The sequence below is a fragment of the Lynx rufus genome, unplaced genomic scaffold (genome assembly GCF_022079265.1).
Source record: "Lynx rufus isolate CCGP_SWC_20201006 ecotype Redwood Valley unplaced genomic scaffold, mLynRuf1.p SCAF_2, whole genome shotgun sequence".
NCBI classification, from domain to species: Eukaryota; Metazoa; Chordata; class Mammalia; order Carnivora; family Felidae; genus Lynx; species Lynx rufus.
The window spans coordinates 124229258-124242515 of NW_025814834.1; the positions used below are offsets into that span (position 1 = coordinate 124229258).

Below are 13258 nucleotides of genomic sequence, written 5' to 3' on the forward strand. Positions count from 1 at the left end.
AGAAGGAAGAAATCGAAAACGCAAACAGAGATAACTAGCGAAGAAATTGAATCAGTAATCAAAACACTCCCAACTAAAAGAAGTCCAGGGCCAGATGGCTTTTCAGGCAAAACCTTTAAAGAAGAGTTAATACCTATTCTTTTGAAATGGTTCCAAAAAAATAGAAATGGAAGGGAAACTTTCAAACTCACTCTACAAGGCCATCATTACCTTGATTCTGAAACCAAAGACCCAGCTAAACACAAGAATTACAGACCAATATCCCTGATGAACATGAACACAAAAATTCTCAACAAAATACTAGAGAAAGTCAAATCCAACAATACATTAAAAGAATCATTCACCACAATCAAATGGGATTTATTCCTGGGCTGCAAGGTTGGTTCAATATTCACAAATCAATCAATGTGATACATCATACATAAAAGAAAGGCTAAGAACTGTAATGATCCTGTCAATATATGCAGAAAAAAGCATCTGATAAAGTATCTCACCCATTCTTGATAAAACCCCTCAACAACGTAGGAATAGAGGGGACATATATCAACATCATAAAGGCCATATATGAAAGATTCACAGCTAATATAATCCCCAATGGGGGAAAAACTGAGAACTTTTCCTCTACTGTCAGGAACAAGACAGAGATATCCACTCTTGCCATTATTATTTAACATAGTACTGGAAGTCCTAGCCACAGCAATCAACAACAAAAAGAAATAAAAGGCATCCAAATCAGCAAGGAAGAAGTCAAACTTTCACTATTCACAGACATGATACTCTATGTAGAAAACCCAAAAGACTCCACCAAAAATTGCTACAACTGATAAATGAAATTAGTAAAGTCAAAGGATACAAAATCAACTTATAGAAACCTGTTGCATTTCTAAACACCAATAATGAGGCAGCAGAAAGAAAAATCAAGGAATCTATGCCATTTACAACTGCACTAAAAACCATACAATACCTAGGAATAAACCTAAGTAAATAAGTAAAAGATCTGTACTCTGAAAACTATAGAACACTGATGAAAGAAACTGAAGATGACACAAAGAAATGGAAAAACATTCCATGCTCACAAATTGGAAGAAAAAATATTGTTAAAATGTCAATACTACCCAAAGCAATCTACATATTTTATGCAATCCCTATCAAAGCATTTTCACAGAGGTAGAACAAACAGTCCTAAAATTTATATGGAAGCACAAATGACCCCAAACAGTCAAAGCAATCTTGAAAAAGAAAAGCAAAGCTGGAGGCATCACAATTCTGGGCTTCAATCTATATTACAAAGCTGTAATATGCTACTGGCACAAAAACAGACACATAGATCAATGGAACAGAACAGAAAACCCAGAAATAGACCCACAACCATAGAGTCAACTAATCTTCTACAAAGCAGGAAAGACTATCTAATGGAGAAAAAGACAGTCTTTTCAACAAATGGTGTTGAGAAAACTGGACAGTGACATGCAGAAGAATGAAACTGAACCACTTTATTTTTTAATTTTTTTTATGTTTGAGAGAGAGAGCATGTGAGCAGGGAGGGACAGAGAGAGAGGGAGACACAGAATCTGAAGCAGGCTCCAGACTCCAAGCTGTCAGCAAAGAGCCCAACATGGGGCTTGAACCCACGAACTGCAAGATCATGACCTGAACCGAAGTCGGACGCTCAACCAACTGAGCCACCCAGACACTCCAAAACCGAACCACTTTTAACACCATACACAAAAATAAACTCAAAATGGATTAAAGACCTAAATGTGAGACAGGAACCATCAAAATCCTATTAGAGAAAACAGTCAACAACCTCTTTGACCTCAGCTGCAGCAATTTCTTACTTGACACATCTCTGAAGCCAAGGGAAATAAAAGCAAAAATCAACTATTGGGACCTCATCAAGATAAAAATCTTCTGCACAGCAAAGGAAACAATCAACAAAACTAAAAGGTAACTGACAGAATGGGACAAGGTATTTGCAAACAGCACAGCTGGTAAAGGGTTAGTATCCAAAATCTATAAAGAACTTATCAAACTCAACAGCCAAAAAACCGATAATCCAGTGAAGAAATAGGCAGAAGACATGAACAGACATTTTTCCAAAGATGACATTCAGATGGATAACAGACACAAAAAATATGCTCCGCATCACTCATCATCAGTCAAATACAAATCAAAACCATGATGAGATACCACCCCCATACCTGTCAGAATGGCTAAAATTAACAACACAGGAAATAAAAGACGTTGGTAAGGATGCAGAGAAAGGGGAGCCCTCTTACACTGTTGATGAGAATGAAAACTGGTACAGCCACTCTGGAAAACAATATGGAGGTTCTTCAAAAAGTTAAAAATGGAACTACCCTATGACCCAGCAATTGCACTAGGTATTTACCCAAAGAATATAAAAATACAGACTCAAAGGGATATATGCACCCCAATTTGTTTATAGCAGCATTACCAACAACAGCCAAACTATGGAAAGACCCCAAATATCCACTAATGAATGAATAAAGAAGATGTGGTATAAATACACACACACAAGGAATACTACTCAGCCATCAAAAAGAATAAAATCTTGCCATCTGCAATGACATGGATGAAGCTAGAGTGTATCATGCTAAGAAAAATAAGTCAGAGACAAATACTGTCTTATTTCACTCATACATGCAATTTAAGAAATAAAATGGATGCACATATGGGAAGGGGGAAAAGAAAGGAGGGAAACAAACCATAAGAGACTCTTAAGAACAGAGAACAAACTGGGGGTTGATGGAGGGAGATAAATAGGTGATGAGTATTAAGGAGGGCACCCGTTCTGATGAACAGTGGATATTATATATAAGTGATGAATCACTAAATTCTACTCCTGAAACTAAGATTACACTATATGTTAACTAACTAGAATTTAAATAAAAGCTTGAAACAACAACAAAAACAAGAAGAAAAGAAAACCCTTGTGCACTGTTGGTGGGACTGTAAATTGGTACAGCCACTATGGAAAACAGTATGGAGCTTCTTCAAAAAAATCAATAATAAAACTACCATATGATCTAGCCATCCCATTTCTAGGAATACATCCAAAGGAAATGAAAACACTATGCTAAAGAGATATCTGTCCCCACATGTTCATTGCAGCAGCATTACTTCCAATAGCTAAGACAAAGAAACAACTTAAGTGTTACCAACAGATGAATGCATAAAGTGTGATACACATACATACACATATATACACACACACTGTTAGATTATTCAGCCATAAATGAGAAGGAAATCCTGCCATTTGCAATAACATGAATGGACCTTGGGAGCATTATGCTATATGAATTAAGTCAAAGAAAAACAAATACTTACATGTTCTCATTTACATGAGAGTCTAAAATTTTAAAAACTCCGGGCACCTGGGTGGCTCAGTCGGTTAAGCATCTGACTTCTGCTCAGGTCATGATCTCACAGTTTGTGGGTTCAAGTCCCGTGTTGGGCTCTGTACTGACATCTCAGAGCCTGGAGCCTGTTTCAGATTCTGTGTTTCCCTCCCTCTGCCCTCCCCCATCCCGCTGCCCTGCTTGTGCTCTGTCTCTCTCTCAAAAATAAATTAACATTAAAAAAAATTTTTTTAACAAAAAACTCATAGAAAAACATCAGATTTGTGGTTACCAGAGGCAAGGGGCTTGGGGCTGGGGAATTAGATGAAAATGGTCAAAGGTACAAACTTCAAGTTATAAGATAAATAAGTACTAGGGATGTAATTTACCACACAATGACTATAGTTAACACTGCTATATGGTATACGTGAAAGTTAAGAGAGTAAATCCTAAGAGTTCTCATGAAAAGGGAAAGAACATATTTTCTTTTTTTTTTTTTTTTTGGCATCTATATGAAATGATGGATGTTAAATGTATTACAGTAATCATTTCACAATATATGCAGGTCAAATCATGCTGTGTACCTTAAACTTGGACAGGGCTGCATGCCAAGTATATCTCAATAAAACTGGAAAACATTTGGAAAGAAAAGAACCTTAAGAGTAGTTAAAAACAATGAAGAAGACCTCTTCTACTAAAACAGCAGGATAAAGGTAAGTATATGTTACTAATACAGGTAAAGAGAAAACCATTTAGTCATTCCTCTGACAACATTCATTAAAAGCAGAAACTTTTCAGAGCCTCGTGGGTGGCTCAGTGGGTTAAGCATCTGAGACCTTTGGCTCAGGTCATGATCTTGCGGTTTGTGGGTTTGAGCCCCGTGTTGGGCTCTGTGCTGACAGGCCTGCTTCAGAATCTGTGTTTCCCTCTCTCTCTGCCCCTCCCCCTCTTGCACTCTGTCTTTCTGTCAAAATAAACATTAAAAAAAGAATAAAAATAATAAAAAAATAAATACATTAAAAAATTTTCAAAGCACTGTGCTCAAAGAGAAAACAAAAATAAATAAGATATAATCCTTGCCTCTGAAGAGCCTGAAGTATAATAGAAGCATAGAGTGACATAACTATTTTACTATAAGTACAAACTGCTATGAAAATACTTATATACAGTAAGCTCACCTTTGGAAGTTGAAAGATGTGTCAGATTTGCCATAGTGAAGAAAGGAATTAAGTACAAGAAACAAAGTGAGCAAATGCACAGGGTCTTGAAATTGAAAGTGCAAGTTACCTAGGCTGCTGTTGAGTCATTAAGAGAACAGGTTTTGGAATCATGTAAAATAGACCTAGATTTGAATTCTAAGTCATTTTACTTTTTTATTACGTGACCTTGAATAAGTAACCTAAACTGTAAAAATGAGGATAATATGTATTGCTTATACCATTGTTGTATAAGGATTAGGTAGGATAGTCCTATAGAAAGCAAGAATAAATAAATAGTATCTGCCATTTAAAAATTTTTTTTTTCAACGTTTATTTATTTTTGGGGCAGAGAGAGACAGAGCATGAACGGGGGAGGGGCAGAGAGAGAGGGAGACACAGAATCAGAAACAGGCTCCAGGCTCTGAGCCATCAGCCCAGAGCCTGACGCGGGGCTCGAACTCCCGGACCGCGAGATCGTGACCTGGCTGAAGTCGGACACTTAACCGACTGCGCCACCCAGGCGCCCCAGTATCTGCCATTTTAAAATAAGCCCGTTCATTTTGTCAGGGTGCCTGGGTAGCTCAGTCAGTTGAGCGTCCCACTTCGGCTCAGGTCATGATCTCGCACTTTGTGGGTTCAAGCCCCATGTCAGGCTCTGTGCTGACAGCTCAGAGCCTGGAGCCCCTCTCCCACTAACTCATGCATACGCACTCTCTCTCAAAAATAAACATTACAAAAATTTTTAAGTAAGTCAATTCATTTTGTAAACTGCAAAACACTATACAAATATAAGGCATTATTCTTTCCTAAAACCTGATGAATAGTTTAAAAAACACATCTAAATACATAAGCATTTTATAATATATGAGATAATATTTTCCAAGTACTTCTATCTAAAAGCACTCCTAAAGTATGGCTATATTTATATGTTTAATATTTCAATAAAGGAATATACTAAATATGTCTGAAAAAGAAGCCAATGGGGAAAAACTATATTTTAAAAATATATATTTATTATATATTTAATATAAATATAATTAATATTAATATTTAATTAATATTAAATATATATATAATAAATATATATTTTCTAGTATGACATGTTTATAAGAACAATGTTGCAATTATACTTCAGTAAAAAATTAAGAAAACAAAGTCACACCTAAATGGTACAATTAGTTACTTTAATGCCACAAAACCTACCTTTTCTTCTCTTTCTATTTCAAGCTGTTTCTTAACAGACAAAAGCTCACTTTTGAAATTAGATAGTTCAGCTTCCTAAAGAAAAAAAAATATGAAATTTTCAAGTACATCCATGTATTTCTCAAAACAATGCTAACAAATGCTTCAGATATATTCGGTTTTTCAGAGAAATAAATTCACTAATGAAATATATACACTTTAAAAGTCTACTGATAGCCTGCTAGCTGAACATGACTAAAGATTTCATTTAGACAAATTTCTTACAGTTTTCTCTGAAGAAATATTTACACCATGTATATTCTCCTCCTCAGCATCTCCTAATATATCCCATTCCTCCTCTCCCCATCTCTATCAGAGCTTCAAATTTATTTGTAACTGGAGTTTATATTTATTCATTTGAAAAAATAGTTCACTCCACCATTTCAGAATATAAATTGGAAAACCACTTAACTATCAAACCCATAAGATCTTTTTCAAAATGTAAGATTCTTTGATTCTATAGCTCTAAAATTATGGCTTTATTTAATATATTACTCTTTACCACCAGCCATGCTGATATGAAAATTGGCATTAGTACTATTTGCTCTGTATCTCACCAAAGATGCCTTCATTGATGACTGTTCTTGTTCTTTGCTTTTATAAAGTCCTAATTCTGCGTCTCTTTCTTCAACTATTTTATCATATTGGTGCTATATTAAACAGAGAAAATAGTTTAGGTGTATCAGAACACAAATAGGTCATGTTTTATTAATGGTGGTATTCTTAAGCATTTAATATTTGTTAGACAAGGTCTAGGAATTCAGTGATACATATCTGAGTTTTTTCCTAACTTTTCAAGTCTTTTTTATTCATATAACGTAATCAATGAAACATAAAAAAACAGTCTTGAAAATAATCTAACACAAGAGCAGCAAAAATTCTTTTTAATTAGAAATGTTGAATGTCATAATTTAAAAACTAAGGTAGGAATGCCAGGGCCTCTTAGAAAAGTAACTGATTCCAGATCTGGGAATACAGGATGAGTCTTGAACATTTGTCACAATAGAAAGCAAAAAAGTTGTCAGAAATTATTAAGGTCAAAAGGACTGGCCAGTGAGTTTGAAGAGCCTCCCGCTGGCCAAAAGATAAACAATTTGAGCATCAAGGATTATACTGGATTGAGATATATAAAATATATTTAAATCTATGAGTTCACAAAATTTTAAAGTTAAGCTCCACGCCCAGCGTGGAACCCAATGTGAGACCTGAACTCACGAACCTCAGCTGAGATCGTGAGTAGGATGCTTAACTGACTGAACCACCCAGGCACCCCGAGTTCCCAATATTTTTATGAATTTTGTTAATATTTATTACTTAAATATTTTTAATTCTTGTTGGTTACCTCATAACAATGTTATATTTCACCAACAATTTTTAACATAGATAGATAGATATAGCCTACCTCCTCTCCAAATCTTGAAGGGAATAAAGGTAAATTCCCCTAAAAGAATGACTACTTTTAGAACGTTACTTTTAGAACAAAAAATACAGCATTCTCACAAACACAACAAACATGAAGTCTTTCATCTATTTATACCACTGATAAAAATTTGTTTATCCTAATATGTGTTAGCCATATAGATGATATAAATATTTACCAGATACATATCCTGGGGATGTACTTAAATAAATAGAAGGTGGCTATAAGAGACTACTAGGAAAATTCAGAAGAAAAGTGATTACTTCCATACATCACAGATGACAAAGAGAGATTCTACCAAGGAAGTGACACCCGAACTCAGCTTTGTGTAGTTAAGACCCAAACTGTGAGAAATGAGAGATCAAGAATATTCTAGCTGTAATAAGACATTCTTGCATAGTTTTCTGACATATCAGAATGTTATCTTGATTTCATCATTTTATTCATAAATATGGCTCCAATTAATAGTTTTCAATACACAAAAAGGGAAGAGTTACCTTATGTTTTTCCATAAGTGCTACCATTTCAGCTATTTTATGTTGACATCGTTTATCAATTTCTTTCTGTAATTTTACTGCTTCATCAGCTATTACTTTTGCTTTCTCAACCTATCAAATAAAGTGATTCTTAAAATTAATGCACAAAAAACAAATTTAACTTAAACCCAAAGACCATACACACTACTTACATAAAATGCAGAAATCAAACACAAGGATATTAGGAAAGCCAAGCAGAAAATGTTTTGGTTTATTTTAGGGTGTTCTATCAAGTAAGATAACAATATAACACTGTAATGTTATAACCTTTTAATGTTATAATCTTAGTCTTGGCAAAATATACTACTCAGTACTCAAATACTTACAATAACAAAGATATTTTTAAGCTTCATAGAAACTGTCTCATATAAATTTATTAAATATTTTAAAAATCATAATTTAAAAATAAGAATTGCTTTTCTCTTAAAGTGCTAATAAAAATATAGTTTTAAGATAACAAATTTTCAAACATAGTTTTTCCTACCTCTTCCAAAAGATTTTCTTCTGATATCGTTTTGTCTTTAATTTCTTTTTGATAGATGTCAGTCATTTCTTTAAATTTTTGTTTGGCAACTTCTAGTTCTAACTCTAATTTATTGACCTTTGAGCAAAGAAAATAACATGAACATTAGTAAATGCTGTGGATTACTTAAAAATATTCTGTATTCATTTTGGGGTTTTGTGAATCTTAAAAGATTACTTATTCATTGCAATTGTGGTTAGATCATTTTCTTACATTTTTTATACAGTGAGATGTGCTTTATTTTTCACAAAATCTATCTTCTCCCCCGAAGTATGTATGTAGTCTTAGCAAGTAATGTTTTAAAAGCAACCATATATATTTTTTAATCCATTCCTCAGCAATATTTATTTAGTCTCAGGTTTAGGTTTATTATAGTAAGTACTCCATTTGGATAGAACATCCATGTGACTCAAAGAAAAGTCTGCTCTTTTACCAAAACAAAACAAACAGCTTTACTGAGGTACAACTGATACACATAAAAAAAACTACACATAATGTATACAATTTGATAAATTTAGACATATGCATATACCGTAAAACCACCACGATTCAGATGATAAGACATAATGCATCACCTCCAAAAGTTTCCTGCTATCCCTTTGTTTTTTGCCATTAAGAACATTTTAACGTGAGATCCTCTTAAATGAATAAGTTCACAATACAGTATTGTTGACTGTAGGTACCATGCTGTACCATCTGCTGCTGTACAGCTGATCTTAGAACTAACTTATCCTACATAATGGAAACTTTATACAAATTGAGGAACTCTCCATTTCCCCCTACCCCTTGCCCATTCTAATCTCTGCTTCTGTGAATCTGACTCATGCCTCAAAAAAGTGGAATCAGCAGCATCTGTCCTTTTGTGACTGGCTTTTGTTGCTGAATTGGAAGTGTTCTTTATATTTTGAATACTAGATCATTACCAAGTATATGACTGGCTAATATTCTCTCTATCCTGTAGGTTGCCTTTCACTCTTTTGACACTGCCCTTTGATACATTCAATAAAATTTCTACCAACATCCCAACTATCTTTTTGTCAGAAAATATAGAAGCTGATCCTAAAGTTTATATGGAATTATTAGGGACCCTGAATAGCCAAAACAATCTCGAAAAAGAATGATGTTGGAGGACACATACTCATTAATAATTTATAATAAAACTTATTACAAAGCTACAATAATTAAAACAGTGTGATATTGACAGAAGATAACATACAGATCAAGGCAATAGAATTGGGAGTCCAGAAATAAGGCCATACAGCTATGGTCAATTTGTAATTTATTTTCAACAAGAGTAACATGACAATTCAATGGGGAAAGAATACTCTAACAAATGTTGCTGAGACAACTGCTATTCACATGGAAAGAAATAAATCTGGACACTTAACCTCGTATCATAAAAAAAAAAAAACTCAAAACAGATTAAAGATTTAACTGTAATAGCTAAAACTATAAAACTCTTAGAAGAAAATAGGAGCTAACATTCATGGATCTGGCAGTGGATTCCTAGGTAGGATACTAAAAGCATAAGCAAATGAGAAAAATAGATTTCATGAAAGACATAGTCTTAAAGAGATTTTCTATAAAGAATTAATATCTCTGATTTCTATTATTTTCATATATTTTGTACAAAAATGTACTGAGTTGTGTAGACATGATTCAAACACAGAAATTATCAAAAGAAAGAGAAACCTGAATTAGCATATCCACCCTCCAGAGTCACTTATTACTTTAGAGCTGAATTAGAAATGAAGAGTAGGTATATGGCAGGGACAGGAATTGGGGAAGGGAGGTATAAGTAATTTAACAATGAATCAGACCATATACTGTACTCAAGAATCAACCAACTTTAAGATGGAATAGTATCAATATTGATAAATACTTCCGAGTGCCTCTCTTCATTGGTTTGCCCCTTCTGCTCCTCAAATGTAACAAATATCCTTAATATTCATTTTCCTTGCTCTTCTTTATAGTTCTACTGTATATTTATCTACCAATATTTCAGAGTTGTTTTTGAACTTTATGTAAATGTATGTTTATTTTTCTTTCTTGCATTTTTTTTATTCATCAGTATATTTCAGATACTTATGTGTGTAAATACACTTCCTTCATTTTCACTGCTAAACGCTGTTCCATTGTATGAGTGTACTGTAGTGCTTGGTGATGAGAAAGAATGAAATCCAGTCATTTGCAACAACATGGACGGAACTGGAAGCCATTGTGCTAAGAAATATGTCAGAGAAAGACAGATACCATGTTTTCACTCATATGTGGAACTTGAGAAGCTTAACAGAAGACCATGGGGAAAGGGAAGGGGAAAAATAGTTTCAAACAGAGAGGGAGGCAAACCCATGAGACACTCTTAAATACAGAGAACAAACTAAAGATTGATAAGGGGGATGGGAGAGAGGGGAAAATGGGAGATGGGCATTGAGGAGGGCACTTGTTGGATGAGCACTGGGTGTTGTATGTAAGTGATAAATCACAGGAATCTATCCCCAAAACCAAGAACACACTGTATACGTTGTATGTTAGCTAATTGACAATAAATTATATTTTTAAAAAAATGAGTGCAGGGGCGCCTGGGTGGCTCAGTCGGTTGAGTGTCCGACTTTGGCTCAGGTCATGATCTCACGGTCCATGAGTTCGAGCCCTGCGTCGGGCTCTGTGCTGACAGCTTGGAACCTAGAGCCTGCTTCGGGTTCTGTGTCTCCCTCTCTCTCTGCCCCTCCTCCGCTCACACTCTGTCTCTCTCTCTCTCTCATAAATAAACATTAAAAAAAATTTTTTTTAAATAAAAAATAAAAAAAATGAGTGCAGAATTTTGTCAGATGCTTTTTCTGCAATCACTGAAATGATTATATTGTTCTCTTTTATTACTTGATACAGGAAATTACACTGATAGTTTCAAATTTTAAACTACCTTCTCAAGATAAACCTTCACTCGTTCAATGTAAGATAGTTTTCAATACAAGGTTAAATTTACTATTATATTAAGGATTTTATACATATATATTTTTTAATGTTATTTTTGAGGGAGAGAGACAGAGAACAAATGGGAAAGGCAGAGAGAGAGAGAGGGAGACACAGAATCCGAAGCAGGCTCCATGATCCAAACTGTCAACACAGAGCCTGACGCGGGGCTCAAACTCATGAACAGTGAGATCATGACCTGAGTCGAAGTCGGACGCTTAACCAACTGGGCCTCCCAGGCGCCCTTATACCTATATTTTTAAGGGATAGCGAAAAAATAAAAGATATTCTTGTAATGTCTTTGCCAGGATTTGGTATCAAAAAAACTAGTTGGGAATTGTTCCCCTTCTATTTTTAGGAAGAGTTCATAGAAGGCTGATATTATTTAAAAAATTTTTTTGAATATACAGTTTTACATCACTTTCAGGTGTACAACAAAGTCATTCAGCATCTCTATACATTATGCTACACACTCACCACAACTGTAGCTACCATTTGTCATCACACAATACTATTAACAATAGTATTACTATGTTCCTATGCTGTACCTTTAATTCCCACGACTTACTCATTCCATAACTAGGAAGCTGTATCTCCTACTCCCTAACACCGATTTTGCCCATCCCCCAAGACGGGTATTATTTCTTCCTGAAGCATTTGTTAGAATTCACCAGTGAGATCTTCCAGATCTGGATATTTCTCTAGGAAATTTTTCATGACGAATTCAGTATCGCTGATATATGGTTCTTTAGATTTTCTGTTTCATCTTGTGTCCATTCTAGTAAATTAGGTTTTCCAAATTTTCCCATGTCATCTAAGTTTCAAATTTATTGGCATATAATTGTCCATGACATTCCCTTATTATCTTTCCAATATTTATAATATTTATATTAATGTCCTATTTCATTCTTACCTTTAGTGAGTTTTATTATCTTTGTGATCAATCCTACTAAGGGATTATCAATTTTAGTAATATTTTCAAAGAATCAACTTTTGACTTCACTGATTTTTTTCATTTTTTTTTCTCTTTGTCTCTCTTCTGTTTCTTTGATCTCTCTTCTTTACTATTTCCTTTTGTCTACTTTCTTTCGGTTTAATTTGCTCACCTTTTCTCAGTTTCTGAATAAAAACGTGAGTCATTTCTTTTCTAAAACAAACATTGTTTATAAATTTCCTTCCAAAACCTGCCAAATGCATGCTACAAATTTTGACATGCTGTATTTCTATCATTATTCAGTTTAAAATCATTTCTAACTTTTCTTGTGGTTTCTTCTTTGGCCTATGACTTATTAGTGTGATATTTAATTTCTAAATATTCAGACTTCTCTAGGTATCTTAAGGTTACTTATTTCTAACTTAATTCTATTGTAGTTAGAGAATATACTTTGTAAAACTTCAATCTTTTTAAACATATGGAGACTTGTTTTATAGCCCAGCATATGGTCTTCCTTGGTAAACATTCTATGTGTCTACAAAATAATTCACAGCTTAACTATAGTGTTCTATAAATGCAAATTAAGTCAAGGTAGTAAATGGTGTTGTTCAGAATTTCTACATTCTTACCAATTTTTTACTAGTTGTATCAATTGCTAAAAGAGGTGTATTATATATAATTCATTTTAGTTTAAGTTTTTGCTTCATGTATCTTGAAGCTCTGTTATAAAATACAAACATACTCATGATTGTTACATCTTCCTGATACATTAATGCCTTTATCACTGTGAAATGCCCCTCTGGATCTCTGATAATACTTTTATCTTAATCTATTTTGTGTGTTATTAAAACAATCACTCCAGTTTTCCTATTCTTACTGTTTGCATGGTATACAGTGTATCTTTTTCATCTTTATATTCAACTTCCTTGTAATGTATCTTTACATTAAATAAAGTATGTCTCTTATAGGTAGCATATGGTTTGGTCTCAATTTTTTATCCAGACTAACAATCTCTGCCTGTCTTTCGTTTTATTATTTAGTCCATTGATATTTAAGGTAATTATTGATA

The 13258-nt window shown here is 33.9% G+C and overlaps 1 protein-coding gene across 1 annotated transcript in view; it reads right to left on the bottom strand.

Annotated features, from left to right (window-relative positions):
- SYCP1 (synaptonemal complex protein 1) overlaps nucleotides 1-13258 on the bottom strand; it is a 117252-nt gene that overhangs the window by 36354 nt on the left and 67640 nt on the right. Inside the window, exons 24-27 of the mRNA XM_047084884.1 lie at nucleotides 8244-8360; nucleotides 7721-7831; nucleotides 6361-6453; nucleotides 5765-5839 (exon numbers count right to left, since the gene is read on the bottom strand). Coding sequence (XP_046940840.1) covers nucleotides 5765-5839; nucleotides 6361-6453; nucleotides 7721-7831; nucleotides 8244-8360 — 396 coding nt within the window. The remainder of the gene's footprint in view (nucleotides 1-5764; nucleotides 5840-6360; nucleotides 6454-7720; nucleotides 7832-8243; nucleotides 8361-13258) is intronic.